The sequence below is a fragment of the Prunus dulcis genome, chromosome 4 (assembly GCF_902201215.1).
Source record: "Prunus dulcis chromosome 4, ALMONDv2, whole genome shotgun sequence".
Taxonomy (NCBI): Eukaryota; Viridiplantae; Streptophyta; class Magnoliopsida; order Rosales; family Rosaceae; genus Prunus; species Prunus dulcis.
In genome coordinates, this window is record NC_047653.1 from 15,194,297 (window position 1) to 15,215,908 (window position 21,612).

The following is a 21,612-nucleotide window of genomic DNA, read 5'->3' on the forward strand; positions in this document are numbered from 1 at the left end:
AGCACATTGACATCAGGTTTCATTTTCTTCGTGACCTGGTAAAAGATGGTGTGATTGATTTGAGTCATTGTAATACTCAAGACCAGATAGCTGACATTATGACGAAGCCGCTCAGGTTGGAGGTGTTTTTGAAGCTTCGTGGTTTGCTGGGCGTGTGTGAAGTTCCTAATATAAACTGAATGCATTCTGCATACAGTTTAAGGGAGGGAATGATAAGACTGTTAGAGTTAACAGTTTTATTATTCAGATCTTTTAGTTAATCAGTCTGTTAATAAGTCCTATTCTTTAGGGACTAGGTGTTAGTGTTTTTAACAAATTCCTCTTAGTCTGTTACCACGTTTTAGGGTGTTGCAAACGTGGGCTGTTATCTTGATTTTATTTCTTTGTAAAAGGCTTTATAAGCCTGCAGCTTGTTATCAATTATACAAGAACTTTTCATTCAAGGCCGTGTGTTATAGCTTCTTCTGAGTGTTCTCAACAGTTTTTTGATTGAATTAAATTGGATTGTTTCTAAGGAGAATGAGATTAATTACTGTTTACTTTGAATTTTATTGAGTAGAGAGAGTGATTTTTATTGGCATATTAAAGTTACCTAGAAAAGTGGGAAATTTGACCAAAAATAATAGAAAAATGGGGAGTTTAATATTTTATTATTCATTAATTTGTAAGTTAAATAGTGAAATCACATGTAATCTTAACAGTTGAAAGTGCTTGCATTCAAAAGTTGAAAATTGTGTCAAAAACATAGTGCCACGAATCAGCCCCTTATTATAATATATATATATATATATATATATATAACCCAAAAAAAATTTACCAGGGGTAATTGAAGAAAAATAATCTTTTGTAAAACAAACAGAGTGGACACCGGTTCCAACTTAGGACTCGGGTATGAGCCCCGGCCTTTGTGTTCTTCACATAAATTTAACAGCACATTAGGCAGTAGGTAGCCCATTTGCTTGTATATATCGAAGCAAGTTGGACTGTTGATAGTTGAAGAACCCTATTCCCCTTCTCTCTCAAAAGGTTCCATATTTTTGCATCACAGTTTGCAAATTGTGAGAGCATAAGTTTGGGTTTTCGTTCGCTTTATACCAATTTTCTGTTTGCCAATGCTGATAATTTGAGTTAATGACACATACCCATTTGGAATTTGGCCAAATATCATCCAGCAAATCAATCTTCAAGACGTTTGGAAGATTTGAGAATGGGGTTTTCGGTGTTGGATTCAATTTCAATGGGGTCTCATGTATTAGTAAAAATTTGTCATGAAAGGACTTTGAAGATTCAATCTTTCTGGGCAAGAGAGAGACCCACCATTAGTTTCAAGCTCTCAAGGTCGAGGCCCTACCCACACCCAGGAAGACTTATATCATGCAAGTCTGAATTAGTTGATTTTGATGAGAGAACAAGCCCAAATGAGGTATGTAGCTTTGATGATCCTTTTGTATATGTTCATATGTGCTTTGCTAATATTTGTTGTTAAGTGTGAATTAAACAATAAAAGAAGTAGACTGGTTCTGTTTGGAGATTTTTGTTCCATCTTATTATAGTCTAAGGGAACCCCACTTGTATTAGAAAAGCCCAAATTTTGATCGACTGTCTAAATGAAAATTTGAAGTAGAATAGAATAGTGAATTGAAAATCTAGTGCCTTTTGTCAAATGTTTTATGCTTGATATGTCAGACTCCATTCGGAAGTGTTTTCAGGCAATATTTTGGCAATATTGCTGTTGTGACCAAGTTTGGTTGTCACCCAAATTCTCAATAAGTGTTGAGAGTTTGATCTTTTGTATGAACTGTTTTAGCATCATGTAGAGCCCTGCTTTTAATACTGGTTATAAGCTTTATTTGCTGACTAGGGGTATACATTGAAAATTTGAAGGGCCTAGTTCCTAAATTTTTGGTTTGCTGTTGAAAGATCAGGAAAGAGATGCAACAATGTTTTGAATTACTTATACACATGCCCGGGAGAGGAACAGTATATTACAAATTGATCTAATTCTTATAAATAACTTGTTTTAGCATATCATTTGTAGCCCTGCTTTTATTACTGGTTCCAGGCATTAATTTTAGCCCCGGAATGTTGCTCACTATTATAGATCCTTAGTTTCAACATAATTATTTACTGATTATAAGCTTAATTGACTGACTGGGAATATCTTGCAAATTTAAGATCTTGTTTCCTAACTTTTAGTTTGTTGTTCAAAGGTCAGGAAAGAGATAGAACGATGTTATGAACTGATACACAGACTTGGGAGAGGAGTCGTGTATTTGGGTTCTTCAAGGATGGGACCTGATCATTCACATTATCTGCAAGCACTAGAGTTGGGTAGAGAGGTGGGTCACTTTGTCCCGCCTTGCTTTCCCTAGCACACACATTGATGTAAAAAGTATTTATGTATAGCATGCCTGTAAATGAAACAAAATTGCAGGGCAGACACATTAATGTTGAAACTTGAAATGCATTTTGGAATTAAAATTTACAATAGTCTAATTGAGGAGATTTTCCGTTCCACAAATTTTACTGAGCAGATTGCAAACCTTTTGGAATGTACTTCATGGACGGGTGCTGGTCCAGGGCTAATGGATGCTGCTACTAAAGGTGCTTTGCAAGCAGGAAAACCAGTTGGTGGATTTAAGATTGGTAAAGAGGCTGGCGAATGGACAGCATCAAATTTTCATCCTTACCTACCATCGGAAGTGTATCTCACATGCAGGAAAGATATATTTATCTGCTAGAAAGCTTACAAAGGCTTTTAGGATTTAGCTTTTGCATAACTTACAAATGTGTTTTAAAACTGCTGCCAAATTGCATAACTGCTTTATACTTGCAGGTTTTTCTCTGCTAGGAAGCATGGGTTGGTAGATGCAGCAGTTAGAAGCTGCAGTTCTGATAGGACTGCTGTTGTTGCTCTACCTGGTGGGATTGGTACTCTAGATGAAATTTTTGAGATTTTAGCATTAATTCAGCTAGAAAGGATCGGCTCAGAGCTTCCAGTTCCATTCTTGTTGATGAACTATGACTCATTCTATTCAAAGCTTCTAGGCTTCCTTGATGATTGTGAGGACTGGGGTACCCTCTCCAAGGGAGAGATCACATCTCTGTGGAAGGTTTGTGATAGTAACTCAGAGGCTTTGGCTTATTTGGCAGATTTTTACAAACTACCTCCTCCTACTGACAAAGCCCAGCATGACAACGAATTGCAAAGCGCAAGTGGAACGTTTTCTTAAGATGATTTGGAGCTGAAGTGGTTGTCTGTAAAATGCTCTTCCCTTTTTAAGTGTGTGCAAGAGGTGATAATGGTCACAAAAATTGTTGTAACTCAATGACACTTGAACGTAGAAATATTGTTCATTACATGGTTTTGAAATAAATTTCCCAATCATATTCGAATGCTTGCCAGTGCAGTAACTACTACAGTACAATAATTCTATAAAAAAAAGTGCAGCCATACTCTACAAGCTACAGCCCGCCATCTGTTTGATGTTTTGCCTCTTCCGCCATTCCTATAATTCTATGACAATTCTTAGCTTCTTCCACCATTCCAGAGAATGAGTCTCCAGTTTTCTTCTGTAGACTGAGCACTTTAACACAGAAAAAATTAAGTGCAAAGAAATTACTTTCCTTGAAGAAAAGACAAAATAGAGAAATTTGAATAATAATGTATTAAAAAAAAGAAAAAATTGAAACACATGCACGGAACCTTTTTGTTCTTTTGTCTTTTGTGAATCCATGGTCGGGACTCGAGAGCAACACAAATCAAGCGAGACGGTGGCGTTTCAATATGTCGAACTTTTTGCATTTTTAGGCGGCCACATTAAATTCAAATTTTAAACGAACTGACAGCTGTAAAGCAACACAACAGTAAATCCTGATTAGAATTGGAAACTCCAGCAACGGTCATATTATATATATTGTATATACTGAGGGGAGTCAACGATTAACTCACTCACAACACTCGCCATTCCAGCCCACACTTCAAGTGAGTGCCTTTTGATGATCTCTCAGTTCTCCTCAAAGAAGAAACAGAGATTAATTCTCTGTACTTTTCAATCAAATCCAAAGAAACTCAGAGATAAATTCTTCATATTTGATTAAAGAAAGAAAACCCATCAAATCAATTGCAGAATTGGAGAATTACAGAGAAAGCTGCTTGCTTTCCCAGAGAGAGAAGTAACCATGGGCCCTTGTGCTGTTGATCTTCCGGTAGGTTTTTATTTTCATCCCAAAGATTCTGACTTGTTGGGCTATTATCTTCACAACAAAGTTTTTGGAAAGCCAATGAAGTATGAGGTGCCAAAGATCAATCTTTATGGCACGTCTGAACCCTGGAAAATTTGGAAGGATTTTGGTGGAGATGGCTTAGAGATTGGTGAAGACTTGTATTTCTTCACCACGTTGAAGACCAAAGGCACCCGTGTGTCTCGGAAGGCTGGAAATGGCTGCTGGCATGGAGAGAACTCTGCCAAAGTCCTTGATCCCAAGAATGAGCAGAAGGTTATGGGGTTCTCGAGGAGGTTTCATTATAAAAACCCTAAATCTGATCAGAATGGTTGTTGGATTATGCATGAATACAGTCTTAAAGACTATCCTTCCATGCCCAAATCCAAAAATTCCAGTGTTAGTGATGATGATGGCGATCAGTTGGTGTTGTGCCGGATTCGGAAGAACGACCAGAAGCTTCATCAGAATGAAAGGAAGCGAAAATTTAAATCTGCCGCAGACGATCATGGTATTGATGATGCTCCAGTACAATCCAAAAGCAAGATTCAAAAGATTAATATTGATGACCAAGATCCAATTGGCCTCACTAGTCATGAGCCAGAGTTCGTTACAAACCCAATTGGTCTCACTCAGTCAAACCATCAACCTGAGATGATTGATGACAACCAATTATTGGGTGACGATTTTGATGAAGCCCTGAATATTGCTTTCTCATATTTGGACGGCCCTACTATTATTGATAACAACACCACACCCCAAATGCAATCATATTCAAGCATGCTACTGTCTGCAGAGAGGGAAGAAATGGGGAATACACTATATAAAGATCATGAGACTGAGTGTCATACTTCTCAGAGTTTCGCTACTGTCTCCGAGTTTATTGAAGTCACAGATGACATTGGATTTGGGACAAGTGAAGAAACAAGCCATGAATATCTTGACGTTGATGATCAAATTGCCCAAATCAATATGTCAGAGCCAGACTACTTGCAGCTTGACGATCATGTGTTTGAAATGAGCCCGTTTGATGATGATGATCCCCAGTAATCTTTCACAACACAGCCGTTTGGTTCATATCTATACCCATCCTTGCACCAACTACTCCTCTAACCAAGAGAGCTGTGCTACTGTTGGTGCTGAAGCAACTAAGGGCAACAATATTGACATTGGCATTGATGTGTGCAATTGGTCACACAAGTCCATATGATCAATTAAATTACCATTTTTCCTTTTGGTTTTGTTTTTCTGTTGTATTGTTTGTGCAACAATTGCAAGTACTGTATTCGTAAATTCTTTTGTAATTAATGTTTTAGTTAATTCAATAATTTTTTTATATCCATCTATACTTTTTTGTTTCACTTGGTTGATCAGAGCTGTTTACTTATATTTCTACAAGCAAAGCAAAGCTGTATAAAATGATTCAATTGGGAAAGTTATGAAATTCTGTAGAAATATTATTCCAACCCTATTTAAAATGCTGGCTTTTGAAACGATTGACCAGTTTTCTTATTCTAAGTTGTTTAAGCAACAACAAGAAGCTCTGTGTAATGGAGAATAAATGTCACTTAATACCTAGGCTTGTTTTTCTAGTTGAATCTAATAATAGACATATTGGTCATATGATACTGATACAATATCGAATTCAAGAGAAATTCTAACCAAAGCGTTTAAACAGGCTGATATGCAATACGAGTATGATCAAGGACGTGACCGCTGTACAGATGGTAGCAAATCATCACCACTCCCATCCTCATAACTTGCTGAATTGGATGTTGAGTTGTTCAAAGCAGCAAGCTGTGTTATGTTCTCAATCACTTTCACCACTTCCCCCATTCTAGGCCTTTTATCCTGTGATTCTTCCACGCACGACATTGCCAAATCAACAAAAATTTCTAAACCTTTTAGCTCTGTTCCCAAACCAATATGTGGGTCAAGAACTTCAAGAAGGTTGTACAGATATTTTGTCTTATCCATTGCCATCTGTACCACTCTCACTATATACTTCCCTTGCTCTATTGGCCTTCTAGCAGTTATCAGCTCCAACATTACCACGCCGAAGCTATAAACATCACTCTTTTCCGTCAACTGTTGAGTCATGTAATATTCAGGATCCAAGTAGCCCTATAACAAAAAAGAAAATTAAATACTCAGTCATAATTTAGGATGATATTGTGATAAACACAGGCCTTTAGTCCTCATTGCTTGAAGAACACTATTACCCTTAATAGTTGATATGGAAAAAGTGCATTATTTTTAGTAGAGAGGTGGGAAGTTTTCAATACTGACCATTGTTCCTTTAACTTGAGTAGTCACATGATCAGTTCCACTATCAGCCATAGACTTGGAGAGGCCAAAGTCAGCAACTTTTGCAGTTAAATCTTTATCAAGTAGTATGTTGTTTGATTTAATGTCTCGGTGTATAATCGGAGGGTTTGCATGTTCATGGAGATAGGCCAGACCTCTTGCTGCACCAAGAATTATTTTTAGTCTCCTCAACCAGTCCAACCTGATTCCTGACTTCCCTGCATAATCAATTTTCTAATGTATAATTATTACATTAAAGAAAAATGATGAACAAGGGTTTCAGCTTTAAAAAAAAATTACAATTTCAAGGTGAAGAGCTGCATGGAATACCTGAAAGACTATCCAACAAATCACCATTTGGAACGTACTCATATACCAAGATTTGTTCCCCTTGCTCCAAACAGAAACCAAGAAGGCTGACAAGATTCTTATGATGTACTCTTGATAGAAGCTCAACCTCAGCTGTGAACTCAGGCCCTCCCTGCATAGAATCCCTTTTAGCTCTTTTAATGGCAACCATTTGGCCTGTTGGAAGAATTCCCCGATACACCTGCAAAATGTTGCCAAATTATACATTTTGTAACTGTCTAGCGACTGTAATAGTTTTCATTGTAATGAGTTATTCTTCATATATCATTTCGTCGAGTCTGTTGAAGGGAATTGCAGTTTTGAGGATTGGAGTTTAGTGGTGAGGCTATAGATGAGATATATGGCAAGCCTGAAGTATCATCAACATTTTTTCATAAAGAAAAAAGAGGTTAGTGCTGACTTTGCTTTTATTCCTACCTCAGACTCGTCATTCCCACACCATTCTAATAAAACTTTCAATCATAAACTTCCTTATTCCTAAACTTACAAAAGTATTTACAAAAGAAAAATGAAGAGGAAAAGTCGTTGTTTCTTGCTGCAATGGAAGCAATGACCATGACACAGTCATGGATGTCATGTCTTGTGCCAGTCAATGCCACAAGCTGTTTATAGCTAGCCAAAAGAAAGTCAGAATTAGGGATTAGGAGTTTTTCTTTGGATTACTGAGAGCCAGCATATCTGCATAATCTGACTTCAAAATGAAAATAAAATGAAACTGTGGTGGGGTGAGCCAGATAGGGTTGGGATAAAAGCACTCTTGTGGTGAAAATAACAAACAAATGAATGGCATATGGTTTCTTGCAATTAGATCACCGTATTATGGAGTTGGTGAAAATAAAGCACTGATATGTTGCTAGGCAAGGTAACATGGTGGACTCACACTTTCAGGAAATAATCTCTATGATAATGAAAGATAATCAAACAAAGTTAACCTTTCCATAACCACCAGCTCCAACATCATTGGCTTCTGAAAAACCATTGGTGTATTTCTGAAGTTCTTCAAAAGAGAATGATATTGCTCCTTTTAGCCGAGGAGCACTGGCACTGCTATTTGAAATCCCAGACTGTTGCATTGTAAGACATTGAACACAATAATTAACTCATGCTCGCACGATGAAACATAATTTGCTGCGTACTTTAAATTTTTCTTGACCATTTTTTGAGTTATTGATGAACTACATCTTACCAAAGGGATTGATCTGCTCCATTGCTCATCTGCTGTTCTCTTTTGTTGGAGAGCATAAACCCCTACAAGGGCTAATAATAACAGAAGCACAGAACCACCAACTGCTGCACCAATTATCAAGCCTTTTTTTGATCCTGCAGGCACCTCAAAATGATGAGAAATGGAAAGAGAGACGTGTCATCCATTATAAAATTGAGTTAACATTTCCACTTTTTGAAGCAGAACTAGAACTAATATTTCCAAGTTCATTGTGGTTTCAGAGTTACCTCCTCCTCCTGAGTTGCCATAAGGAAAAACAGCAGAGTAGGGTCCAAAAAATCCTGGACGCGAAAGAGTCTGGTTGCTAATTACAGAAGCAATCGCTGACGCTCCTGTCTGATTGAAGCGATCTTGACCAGATGGGAAGACTTGTATGAACAGTTCAAGGTGATAAGATGAACCAAAGGTAGGATAACCCAGAGCAACTGATTCCACAGGAAGGTTATAGGACCGAAAGGTTCTTACGAGCGAGTCTTGAAGAGTTGTGTAGTAACTAAAGTTTCCCAAATTGGAGAAAGAAACAAATATGAAGACTAGAGTTCCTGTGTAAGGATATGCACATTTACAGTTGGGGGAAGAAACCTGGCCCAGACTACAGGCAACAGAGGCACAGTTACTTGGTGGTATCAAATTTGAGGAATTTGATGGAGACACAATGCAGTAGTTATTTGCCATGTTTGTTCCCTCACAAATCGGATTATCAACGAGTCTGCAACAGATAATGGACGACATGACAGATAAGAACTTGGTATATCTTTTGGAAATTTGATCTTCTGAAATTCTAAACACTGAAAAGAAAGAAACTACAAATATGAATGAATACTAATGCTTACATTAATGTATAGTTGGATCCTCCAGCACTTGGTTTAAGGTCAGTAATGAAGTTCTTTTCCATATCAATCAGTTGCAAATGGTTGCCAGAAATGGTTTCGAGATCCAATAAACCATTGATCTTATTGTTCCTCAGTATCCTGTCACAGATTAGAATAATCATTTCACAACTATCACTGCAACTATACCACGACATATAAAGAGAGTACTACAAGCCTTGTTTTACATTCTCTTCTTTGGAACAGAGTCCATGTTCAAAATCAAAGCCGCTTAGATTCATGAAATTAAGTGTCTAGATCAGTAAGATACTCACAGTGTCTCCAAATTGTAATTGCTGAATAGAGCCTGAGGTACTTCTCCCTGAAGTCGCGTGTTTTCCATCATTCTGCCATTCAGGAACGAAAGGCACATTAATTTGGAGCAATAAACTTTTCTCTTTAACTTGATGATGTTTAAAATGCAGTCACATACACTTCAACTCGAAGTGCAAACAGACACACACTCACACACACAGAGGTATATGGACGAGGAATGAAACATACAATGTCGTCAAATTCAGCAATGTTGAAAACCAACTAGGAACATCTGATACATCAAAAGTATTGTTGCTCATGTCCCTGCAGATCAAATTCAGTCAAGGACCACAAAGTGATATCAACAATGGTGAATATGGTTTTCAAATTTCGTAGAAAAATATGATTGTAACCATTTTCTTGACGGGAAAAAGTGAAATAATTCTCATATTTTATTGGAAAGTACAATGCGTGAGCAGATAGAATTAATAAATCAGTAACGTGGTTCATACTCACACATAGCTTAGGCTATTCAGGTTAGTAAGGTTGGGCACGGGGCCAGTCAGCTGATTGTTAGACAAGTGCCTGAAACCATATTACTATCAGCCTCTCTTAGTAAAGTGAACTCCGAACAACATGTTCAAAAGTTTCCATATAAATCATTGACTTGGTATGTTGTAGGCTTACAGTTCAGCGATTTTAGAAAGATTTTTGAGGTTTGAAGGTACGGACCCATTTAAAGAATTCCTATCAAGGCGTCTGTACCAGAAGAAGATATTCAGTACAAACAACTTTACAGAGGTCGAAATCCAGCAGCAATAACCTTGGAATAAATCTATTTTGAGGATATGAAATAAATACTCACACTGCCTGCAGAGACTGCACAAGTCCAAGTGTGGAAGGAATGCTGCCAGTTAGATTATTTCTGTCAAAAATCCTGCACAAAAAAAAGTAACAAGCAGATAAAGTAATGTGCTTCCCTTAAGAATTGGAATTTGCAGATGAAAAAAAAAAAAAACAAGCTTCAGTCCTCAGTTTCCATATCAAAGACATTTCATCGGGTATTCCATCACCAAAAGATGCAGCCATACCCTTTGAAAATGAAATATGCACTAAGGAGAGGCTATTAGATACGCATTTTTCATACACATCAACTCATACATTTCCTGTTCTACTCTGTCATGTAGTTGAGCCAAATTGAACAGGTTCTCTATCTATATTCTCAAGCTATACCTTCAAGAAAATAGATGCTTAAACAAAACTTACACATGTATCAGCTTCATCTGTGAGCTGAAAAGTTTTGGTGGAATTATGCCTGAGAGCTGATTATTTTGAAAATGACTGTATTTAAAATAAATAGGAAAATCAGATGGGCATAGAGCCAAGGTAGGAAAAAAATAAAAAAATAGTCAGCTCAGAAGTAGCTAGAGTTGACATACAAGTGCCTCGCTTTCTCTAACTGATCAAGACCAGGTGCAGTCCTGTTAGAGACTGGGAAGGATCCCACAAGTTTGTTGTCAGAAAGATCCAGAAAGAAAAGATTGGTCAGATTACCGATGGAAGGCGGAATCAGCCCATTGAAACTATTGTTCTTCAAAGATCTATAAATGCAGAGTTCCAAAGTTAGTGCATATCAGCCTGTTTAAACGCTTCGGTAGGAATGATGAAGCTAGAAGGAGGCCTTACAGATAAGACAGCTGCTTTAGAGATCCTATTGTGTCTGGGATACGGCCAAAGAAACTGCAACCAACTAGGTTTCTGGCTCGCAATGAAGAAAGCAACAAGGTGATTAGCAGATCAAGTCAATAAACACTTTAGTGGAAAAACCAATTATTCTTTATGTTTTTTTACAAGTATACTAGTTTCGTCAATTTTCCAATTGATTCCGGAAGTAGTCCTTTCAGGCCCTTGTTGAAAGACAGATTCCTATATGAAAAGGGAGGAGAAGTGAGTTACACAAGACTAACTGATAAATCTGTTATCAGTATCAGTAAATGTATATCCAATAATGGAGGAATTCATTAATGCAGTTAAAATGATTTGACTAGTGTTTAAAGTTCTTTGAAACAGTCAGTGCCTATTGAGCACTGAAACTCATAATATATTCTTGAAAGAAAGACAATTCCTGGTTTGTGGCTCACATATTAGTTGTAATTTACAAATTAAGTACCATTTAACTGTAAATTGAAAATTTGAAAAATGGAGATAGAACCTACAGAATCTCTAACTCAGATAACAGCTCGATATCGCTTGGAAGCCGACCTGTCAAACCCATATCTGCCAATGCTCTGAAATTAAAGAAGTCGAATTATTATCAAATTTGAAGCAAGCAACTTCCAGGAGCATTGAAAAAGGTGGAAACAGGCCAAGAACTTACATGGAGGTTATACGTGAATTGGTGCATTCAATACCTTCCCAGCCACCAACACAAGGATCTGAACCCACCCAACTGGGAGGTCTTATGTCCCATTCATCCATGAGAATCTTCATAGGAGCATCTGCATCAGAAATTGTAAAACAGTTCAATGCTTCAATCGTCATTTACTGATTTATCAAAGCTGATACACCATACTTCCATATTTCATTGACTGACTAGCTTAGTTTCCAATGGATTGATTAGTACTGAAACAACTTGTAAGACATGGATACACCTAACCACTTTCCAGGAGCTGATGTCTAACTAATATCTGCCAAATTACTGAAAACTATCGTAACGATAAAATCGAAACCATCAAACAATACTAGACCAACCCCCATGGCCAAATGTCTAGAATTGAATTACCCTATGTAAGTCTAATGCTGATCCAAACTTTTGCATGCCACTTAAGAGTTCTACCTGGGGGAGAAGAAGCAGTCATGCATACAAGTATTTTGAAGGTTATTATTGAGAAAGCTAAAGAAAAGATCAGTAGCCTGTCATACTACTATCAGCAAAAACTGATGAACCGCACAATGAAAAATGATATATCAATTTAACAAAACTTACACTCCTCAATGGCTCCCTCTGCTGCAATAACAAAGAATGAGATTAACACAAGCATCGAAAACACATGAGCGGCTCGAGTTCCACCCATTACTTGACTTGCCATTGTTGTGCATAAAAATTTATGGAGAAAACTAATTCGGATGGAAAACATTTAAAACCAATTGATCTAGTGCAGCTACCTACTTTTACAAAGTCCATGGGAGAACTTTCCAGAAGTTGTAACAAAAGTAAATAGTCTTCCTCGATTATAACCAACTTGTGCGATAACATATAGGAAGATAACTCAATGGCACATATTTTAAACGAATCATGAAAGATAAAGAAATGGATTATTGTACAAAGAAAAGGGAAGACTAAACTATATGAAACGTACTTGCAAAAGGACAATCTTGAATAATTCTTTGTGCACTAACATGGCTTCAGTATAAAAAGTGTGATCAGGAAACATTCAAATGAAAGAAACTCTAAACTCAAATATATGTACGATTTCAAAATATTATATGATGAAACCAACAACTACTACGACAAAGACCAAACAGAATAACCCGGCAAAGTAGGTGACTTTGGTCTTTTTTTTAGTTGTTGTCGCTATCAGTATTGTGGGGCTAGCCAAAGTATAGTCCAAGGTGTCTAAAACCACCTAAATATACCACAATTAGTCTCTTCCAATGTCCAAACACAAATTTGACCCCCAAAAAAAAAAAAGAAAAAAAGAGAGAGGTAATTTTCATTTTACTACGTTGAAATTTACTAAATTTCAGCCTTCCATACATCAAGTGTTTTCGTCTCAATTGAATACATAACATTTATTTTCATACCTCCGTTAGTTTAACAGTTATGTTCTCCATTAATTAATGACATGACAATTAATGTTGCCACATGTAGCTATCCATATCTTGTCACGTAGGCTAAATAATGAAAATATTTTAATTAATGAATTAAATTATTAAAAAAATGTTTAAAAACTAATAAACTAAAATTTTTTGTTAAAACAAAAAACACTTTCTTCCTTTCACCTCAAATCGCATCAACCCAACCCTCTCGTCGCCGCCATCCACCCCCAACCCCACCCTCTCTGTACCGCACATCCCTTCCTCTTTCTCTCTCATTATGTTTCTCTTCCCTCTTCCTATTTCGCCCCCTCTCTCTTCGAGCAAATCCAGGCTTGCAGACCTATTCCTAGACCCCTCTTGTCTTCGGTTTAACCCAAACACTCGTCCAAAATCTTTAGACTAGAGGAAGACCAGGCTGAAATTTATGGACAAATATAGCAAACTTGATATCTAAGGCTGAAAAAAAAAAACTTCATGTATCGAAAGCTGAAAATCGGTATACTTTAATGTAGTAAAATAAAAATTACCCCAAAAAAATGTCCAAACACACTTCCCTCACATTGCACTCTCTCTTTAATTTTCCCAACTAAGAGTAGAGCTTTTAAATTTTTTGATGCAAATATCATAAACTAACCTGGAAGATTTAAGGGAGAGAAATAGAAGAGAGATCAAGAAGTTTTATGATTAACTTGTAGAGAGAAAAACCTAATATATTATTCATGTTAGGGTAAATATCCTAAAACTAATGGGCATCAATCCAGCCGAACCAATAAAACTAGCAGATCCAAACCGTAATTATCGATTTAGTTTGGTTTTGACCAATAAAAAGTCAAATTGTTAAAAATTTAACTGGACCGTATATGGTTTGATTTTAAGTTTTTGTAAATCGGCCTAAACCAAACCGGATCATTTTTTTGTACATTTATATATATATATATATATATAAAATTTTCCAAGTGTAATACTCTAATTTGATAATAACTATATATTGATATTTGAATTAGGGAGGTGATTTTCTCACTCTCCTTTTTTCCCTTTTACTTTTTAATACTTTTTAATCAATATTCCCCTTTTTTTGTTCTTTTTCTTTCCTATTCTACCCTTACCCTACATTAAGGTTTTGATAACCGAAATTAAGAAAATTTAATAGAAAATAAAATGAAAAACAAAAATAAATATGAAAAATGGATAGAAATGTGAATAAGTATGTCATATTCTTAGGTTTTTTTTTACCAAGTATGTGAGTACTATTTATCTTTGTTGTAGTTAATAGATTATAAAATTTTTGGGCTAACATATAAATATGGTAGAAGAACTAAAGAATATTACTAACCAAACTGTCAATAGGAGCTTAGATATGCTGAGAACAAGGTATGCATAATAGTCTCATATTTTTATTCTTTCATAATATTAGTCAGTCATTGTACATGTTTATTAAAGAGAACTGTAGGGTAAGGGTAGAATAGGAAAAAGAAAGACCAAAAAAGAATAAAATTGATTAAAAAGAAAAAGAGAGTGTACGTGAAGAAAATGGGAGTGAGAAAATCAACTCCCTTGAATTAAGCTATATTAGTTATTAAAATTTAAAGTTTTGTGGCATGTTGAGTTTTAGAATGGTTTCATATGCTAGGAAATTATTTAGGTATGGAGCAAGTTGTGAATTTATTGGTTGTAATTGGTAACAATGTTGAAAAAATGCAAAAGGAAAGACAATAGGGCTTAGACCCAAATCAACCAATCAAACTGAACCAAACCTTCTTAAATTGGTTTGGTTTAGTTCGGTTTTCTTTATGAATTTTGTGAAAACCGAACCGAACCAAACTATTATATTATAATTAGTTTGATCGTGATTTTGAGGTGAAACTTATCTAATTCAGACCGTATCCACCCCTTAATATATAATATACAAATGCAAGAGGTAAAAAATAGAGGGGGCATGGGACTACTGATCCCTTACTGACTCTGCCCTGGTTGTGAATAGATTTTTCTGATTAAGTTGCACAAATATAATGCGCAAGCTTAATTATGAGACATATGGAAATAGTCATGCACGTTCACCACCCCTCCCAATCCAATTTATGTAATAATGAATTTATAATCTTGTTTGCCTTTAAAATATACAAACTTCAAATCGTTAGTTTATTTATTCAGTGAGGGGAACTTGTAACTTGATACCCATCCCAACAAAGTCGAGAGACAGTAGACCAGCTTTGGTACACAAACTTGAAGTTGCTATATACATACTTGAATTAATAAGTAATATTAACTCCAAATAAAGTAGAAACTAGTTCCACAAAATTGGCAAACAATACTACAACAGCACTTCGAAATAGTGTAACTCTCGAATTTCTTGATACAACATAATTTGTAACTCTCGAAATTTTTTTTCTTCATACGATCGAGGACTCTCTCTTTGTAGCTTCGTTGTAATTAGATAACCAACCTTTTTCTGTTGTTTTTATGGAAATTAAAAAAACATGTCCACACAGTTAGAAGTTAATTACATATTAAAAGACAGCCTAGTTTGTTGTCTAGTGTACCCAAAACGACTTCATAAGTGGTGTGCGCCAAAACGGCTTAATAAGAAATTTGTTTTTGGGCAGAAAAAAAATCTCTTTAAGCCGTTTTGGGTGTGTTTGGGCCTGAGAATTCTACACGCCAGCCCATTTTTTACAAAGAAATCTAGGAACAGAAAAATAGAAGACTGGGTCTTGACTCCAAAAAGCAGCCCAATCAACATTAAGAGGCTCACGTCTTTTTCAAAAATAGCAGAGTTTTAAGAAAAACAACAACAAAAATGAATAAATCGAATTGCCAAGTAAAATGGTAATTCGTCACCAAACAGGTCGATAAACTTCTAAAGAAATTGGACTAGGCCGAGCTTCCAAATTCTCACCGTTAATCTCAATCCCAGAGGGCAAGCCAGCAGATTTTTTTGGAAGATCTTTTCTCAAAGAACCCACGTGACTACCTGACTTTGAAAAGTCAAAAATTTCAACTATCACCCAAAGGAGTTGACAGGGAATTTATGAAGGCATGTCATACAAGAAGACTTCTCCAGTCTTTACAGTCGAGGAAGAAGATCAAAATCCCTTTCTATATGCAAAGAAAATTCTGCTCCAGAGCAGGTGCCATTTCCAAAGGATAAGCAGACTAAATTTTCTAAAGAGATAAGTAGGGAGCAGGGAGTTGATTCATCAAGAAAAGAAAACTAGCCATCACGGCAGATTGCACTTTTGCCAAGGGCAGTTAAAAATTAAAAAGAGATTAGGTTTTCTTTCAGGAAAAGCAAGGAAGTGATCACCATAAGAACTGACCATTGATGGTTTTTCTGCCAAAATAGATAAAATTCCCCTTTTTCTTGACATTTAAAATAGATAGATCTTTCTTTTGGAAAATCTACTGCCCATTATTAAAAGACTAGAAACTCCATTCTAGCATTTTCTATAAATATGAGAGGAGGTGAACAGATATAGGGACAACCAAAAAATCAATCAAAACAAAAACTCTCAAGATCACAATTGACAAACTCAAAATGATCACTTGATCTCAAAAGCCTTCAAACACTGAAGTAGCCAAAGCTCATTGAGCCACAAGAAACAAGTCAGCTATAATTCAAAATCTTTGATTTCAATTCAGTTTAGAGAAACGGTTCTACAAAGCGAGATTTCTCTCGTTACAAATTTGGTTCAGCATAAGTCAAATCAAATAGAGTCCGGGTTTTTACAAATATGAAAACCTCAACAAATTTATGGAAAGCCTTGATCAAGCAGAACAAGTACTATAGTGCATTTCCAGCTGAGTGATAATCAAATCCAGCAGCTTCTGCCCCTTTCAGACTAAAGATGCTCCAATTCTGCCCGTTTAAAAAGCCTTCCAGGGCTTGAAATAGATTAAAGCTCTGTCAAACTCGAACGTTGGCATCGATTTACAGCTGCAGCTTGACAGTTGAAGGTGTTGATGATCCAATCGAGAACAGACATGCCCAGTCCAGTCCAGATCAAAAGTAGCTATCCAGGCATAAATTGAAGTCCAATGCTCTTTTGTCTCTTTTAGAGTTGGTCTTTCCTTTTTGAGCTTTGTAAAAGGCAGTTCTGCCTGAAAACAGTTCACTTTCTTATCATTTATTCTGGCTAGAACTATCAGTTTTGTACTGTGAAAAATTGTGAAGTCCTCACCAGTCTGAGGCAAGAAAAGAACTTACTTGAGAGATATTCCTCACCCAAATTCACAATCGCTTGTTTAGGAGTTAATAACTTGGGGCGCAAGTTATCAATTTTTAAGAAGTCTGCTAGGGTTTTTATTGCTAGCAGTAGCACGCTCACACACAAAAGAAAGTTGACTTGTTGACCATAAATAGTTTTCAAGCCAATGAAAAACTTTACCCTACCATCACATGAACAAATCTAAAACGGGTGAACAGGGTGCCCATAGACTTATTAATGAGATTCACATGAAAAGAAAATTTTATGGATAAGATATTACAATACCAATTCTCCAAGGAATATGTTTAATATTAATAGCTGAAAATTAGCTCTAATACCAATTCCACGCTGCTTAGTATCAAGCCCTGCCTTTCGATTTTCTTTTCTCATGCATGACAATCTGATGTCTCCTATAATGAAAGCCCTAACTCTAACAAAGAATCCTGTATTGTTTCTCAAGAATCTCTAAACTAACAAAGTTCGTTGGAAGCCCTTCCTTTAATTTTCAATCCATTTCAAAGAAAACAATAGCAATATCTCAATTTCATATATATATATATATATATATAATATCTCTGTTGGTAATTTTTAACAATAATATTAAAACCTTGCAGGTGCACAAATCAAATGATAGTATAGTAAACAAGCAAGGTCATTCCCACAGAGATTGTAATCTAAAGAGATGTTTATCAATGTCACACAACGAAAACTAAAACACAATTAAACATGAAAACAAAATAAAGATTGAAACCACAAGGACTTCCCCACACACGCCAACACCAATGGGAGTTTTGATTTGATTTCATGAATAAAACAAAACAAGGAAAAGAAAACAAAATAGAATTTAAATTAGAGTTTAAGAGAAATTGGTTCAAAATCAGTCAAGAACAATAGCTAGGACTCACTATCCACCTCCAAACAATCAATCAATCCATAAACAACAATAGATAATCAATTTCTAGCAAGCATATGATGACGACACTCACAACAAGATCATGGCATTTGACTCGAGTTGTATGATTCTCTCTTAAGTGTATGTAAAGTGTATGGCATTTACATCAATACGTGTATTCTTAATTGAAATCTAGTATGGCATTTACTCAAATTAACAATCAAGAATCCATTAAGATCAAAGAGAATATGAGTGTCACAAAAACCCTAAAACACATTTGTTATTAGGAATTCAAGAATCGATTTCTCATAACTAGTTCTTAACCCAATTATTCGTTGCAAACAAGAACACATTCAATATGGCAATTGACCTATGTTCTACAACAATTTAATTCCAATACATGCTTCAAAGTTAGCTACTCAAAGAAACAAAATATCAGAATTCACATAACATAGAGAAACCGAAATCATCACGCTTGTAGAAACTGAAAATCCATTCAAACTTGTTTATAAAATTGAAATCATGTTTAGGGCTTCAAGATTAAGCCCTAACTAACAAGAAATTAGTTACTCATGTTCTTGGATGAACTCAAAAATAAATACATAAGAACTGAAAATTAAAAGAAGGAAGGAAAAGAAAGAACTCGTTGGCAGCTTTCTCCTCTTGCACGGTTGATCTCTTTAGGACGTGAATCCTTTGTATCAGGCGTTGACTCGTCTTTTATATCACTTATATCAGAGTTCTAAACCCTAAAATTGACTGAAAAGTCGTCCAAGAAGTCTTGGTAAACAAGGAATCCAAATAGGAAAGTAAAAATCACAATTCCTAACTCCACTGGAAAATACAGCTCAGCCCAATGTTCACACGATTTGGGGATCTTCGGCCTTGTAGAAAAATCATTAAAAATATATTTTAGAAATATAAATGTCTCATCTTTCCAACCATATATAGCATGTAACTTGGAAAATTCTGGAAGGCTTCCGTTTCTTCACATTCACGTAACATGTACGAAACTGTCCTGTCTGCACGTGGGCTAACTTTACTTGTAATACTGTACCAATTGGCTTGGTAGAAAATTCTAGAAAAATCACAGATTGAACTTCAAGATGTTAGGTTTCATCTCCAATTGGCCTTGTGCTAAAATTCCTCTAAAAAGTTTATTTTCCCTCAAAAACCTTCTAAGAGCGCAGAAAAACTGAAAATTAGAAAAGTAAAGTAATGTGCCCCTTTTTAAATCTAATTTTCCTACAAAACCTAATTAAAAAGAGTACATAAATGAAAAAATTTATGGACTTATCAATCTCCCACCAAATATATTCGACCAATCTCAACTTTCTCCAATATCTCGAACTTATTAAAAGTTTGTTCTCCATTTCTAATCAATCATCATTACACATATCAACTTGAATACCCTAGAAATATATGAAGTTCATTGTCATGCAAATGTGACTACAGAAAAAGAAATGTATGTTGCATGATATGCAAATATAAGTTTACTTATGGGTTTATTGTCAAATCCTCCTTTTCGTAGTTTTGATTAGATTAAAGTAGATTATCAATTGTATAAAATAAAATAAAAAAGTTTACTTATTGGAAATCAGGGAAGAGCCAGAAAACATGTTTTCATCATGGAAATTTTGAATTGTATATCTCAAATAGCCAAACCAGCGCTAGAGCCTAAAAAAAAAAATAAAAAAAAAAAAATTAGAATGGGCCAAACTATATTAATTTTTGGACCATCATGTAAATGAGCTAGGGATTGGACCCTCTCCCCTTATAGTTTAGACGAACACTTATATTAAATTTTTTTAAAAAGGTTTATAAATACACGTATTGCTTGACGTAAAACATATTTTAGGAACACGAAAATTTGGGTTTACAAATTTCCCCCCTTTTTTTTTTCTTGAATTATATTCAGACTGTTTCTTTTTTTTGGTTGGTGACACAACACAAGCAATTAGGTTACAAGCATAACCTAGAAAAGAACATAAACTTTGAATTCACCAGAAAGTTAGAGAGAAAATTTTCACTGTTTGTATTATTTGATAAAAGATGAGTTGAGTGCAACCATACACGATGGCTGTCTAAATACATCATTCTCACCAATTGGACTGTCTTGGGGAGTTATTGAAAGTTTAACATAAAATAAGTCTGTAAATTGATTACAATCTTAAAATGCTTTTTTTGAAGCTCAGACAACCTCAGAAGCCCAAAATCCACCTTATGTCATGACAAAATATTGAGTTGGACTTGTGACGTCGTTCCATTTTCGAAAAGGTATCATGTGTCCCAATCGGACCTCGAGCACCAAATTTGTAAATTCCTGCGGCGTCCTTTTTCCCTTCTTCTTGCTCCAATTCCTCTTCAATCCATTCACCCATTACTTCTACATCCCAATCGGACCTCGAGCACCAAATTTGTAAATTCCTGCGGCGTCCTTTTTCCCTTCTTCTTGCTCCAATTCCTCTTCAATCCATTCACCCATTACTTCTACATCATTTTGGGTGGTTGGGTTCGCTACAGTGGGGCGGGGGTGGCGCGCGCAGGGAGGGTGGGAAGGGGGTTGGGTGGTGTGTGTGGTGTGGTGAGCATGCAATTGGTTGGGTACAGGGAGCAGGGTTGTTTTTTTATATTTTTGTTTTTAAATTTGTTCTTTTCTATTTGTTTGACTGGTTTACAGAGAGAGTGACAGTCAACAATATGTGGTGGGTCCTTCAGTTGCCACATACATTCAACATTTGACCAGACGGTCAAACTAATAAGCAATGTGAATTAGTTAGATTTGAAAATGTTGGCTATCAAATTCATGAAATTGAACGCTTGGGACCAATTTTGATACTGCACCTAAATCTCGATGGACAAAAATGTCGTTAGTCCTAATATTTAATATATTTCATCATCTGCAATACTTATTAGAAAAAACAAAGCTCTTATATAGCCATATTGCTATTACTCTCAATTCTTGTTGAAGGTTACCATGTGCCAACATCTTATCTGTCTCTTGATTAGTCAATTCTTCAACAACCACCCCAATTTTTTTTTGGATTCGAGGGAGGGAAAAGAGTGGGTGACGGAGAGAGATATAAAGTAGGGTGTATGTAGAGGGTATGGGAGGGAGCAGTGGCTCCGCCATGATTTCACATTAAAAGGGGTGCATACAATTTGTCTTCTCCTTATAATTATCATGAATGTCATATTTTAAATTAGTTAAATACAAATTTCATCAATTAAACTATTAACGACTTAAAAATTAAAAATTTATATTCCAATGGAGAAAAGAAATGAAAAAAAAGGAGTTCATAAAGCATAATATTAAGGTACCCAACTCATACATGAAAAAAAATTCACAAAGCTTTAAACAAAAGATGACCTACTCCCTGAGCAGAGATGTACGCGTTATACATGTAGTGGGGTCATGTATACTCATGGGATGGCTTTTTTTGGAGT

At 35.8% G+C, this 21,612-nt stretch overlaps 3 protein-coding genes across 4 annotated transcripts; 2 read left to right on the plus strand and 1 right to left on the minus strand.

The window, feature by feature from the left end:
* Positions 1-896: 896 nt before the first annotated feature.
* LOC117624764 (probable cytokinin riboside 5'-monophosphate phosphoribohydrolase LOGL10) lies at positions 897-3,400 on the plus strand. 2 transcript variants are annotated; one of them, XM_034356201.1, is made up of 4 exons: positions 897-1,423; positions 2,211-2,339; positions 2,535-2,719; positions 2,837-3,400. In XM_034356201.1, the coding sequence occupies exons 1-4, from the start codon at positions 1,208-1,210 to the stop codon at positions 3,231-3,233; spliced, it is 927 nt and encodes a 308-aa protein (XP_034212092.1). In that variant the 5' UTR covers positions 897-1,207; the 3' UTR covers positions 3,234-3,400. The 2 variants fall into 2 exon arrangements, with proteins under 2 accessions (XP_034212092.1, XP_034212094.1); XM_034356203.1 differs by having other exon boundaries at positions 901-1,423; positions 2,216-2,339.
* A 568-nt stretch (positions 3,401-3,968) lies between these two features.
* LOC117625989 (NAC domain-containing protein 2-like) lies at positions 3,969-5,493 on the plus strand. Its single transcript, XM_034357599.1, has one exon. It carries the CDS (start codon positions 4,183-4,185, stop codon positions 5,272-5,274), a length of 1,092 nt encoding a protein of 363 aa, XP_034213490.1. The 5' UTR covers positions 3,969-4,182; the 3' UTR covers positions 5,275-5,493.
* Positions 5,494-5,731: 238 nt separating this feature from the next.
* LOC117625622 (probable leucine-rich repeat receptor-like protein kinase At5g49770) lies at positions 5,732-12,323 on the minus strand. Its single transcript, XM_034357154.1, has 19 exons — positions 12,236-12,323; positions 11,627-11,747; positions 11,466-11,537; positions 11,101-11,175; positions 10,936-11,007; positions 10,689-10,850; positions 10,516-10,590; positions 10,115-10,186; positions 9,937-10,008; positions 9,766-9,834; positions 9,499-9,573; positions 9,270-9,341; positions 8,959-9,096; positions 8,353-8,834; positions 8,087-8,220; positions 7,833-7,964; positions 6,862-7,081; positions 6,514-6,749; positions 5,732-6,348 (listed from the first exon to the last, which is right to left on the minus strand). Exons 1-19 carry the CDS (start codon positions 12,321-12,323, stop codon positions 5,926-5,928), a joined length of 2,790 nt encoding a protein of 929 aa, XP_034213045.1. The 3' UTR covers positions 5,732-5,925.
* Between the last annotated feature and the right edge of the window lie 9,289 nt (positions 12,324-21,612).

Bases quoted from the DNA above. Each gene is read 5' to 3' on its own strand.
- LOC117624764 (XM_034356201.1), top strand. From the start codon at position 1,208: ATGGGGTTTTCGGTGTTGGATTCAATTTCAATGGGGTCTCATGTATTA. The intron at 1,424-2,210 runs GTATGTAGCTTT...TGTTGTTCAAAG, and splicing joins AGAGAACAAGCCCAAATGAG to GTCAGGAAAGAGATAGAACG. The intron at 2,340-2,534 runs GTGGGTCACTTT...TTTACTGAGCAG, and splicing joins CACTAGAGTTGGGTAGAGAG to ATTGCAAACCTTTTGGAATG.
- LOC117625989 (XM_034357599.1), top strand. From the start codon at position 4,183: ATGGGCCCTTGTGCTGTTGATCTTCCGGTAGGTTTTTATTTTCATCCC.
- LOC117625622 (XM_034357154.1), bottom strand. From the start codon at position 12,323: ATGGGTGGAACTCGAGCCGCTCATGTGTTTTCGATGCTTGTGTTAATC. The intron at 10,009-10,114 runs GTGAGTATTTAT...CTTCTGGTACAG, and splicing joins GTGCAGTCTCTGCAGGCAGT to ACGCCTTGATAGGAATTCTT. The intron at 8,835-8,958 runs GTAAGCATTAGT...TATCTGTTGCAG, and splicing joins GGATCCAACTATACATTAAT to ACTCGTTGATAATCCGATTT.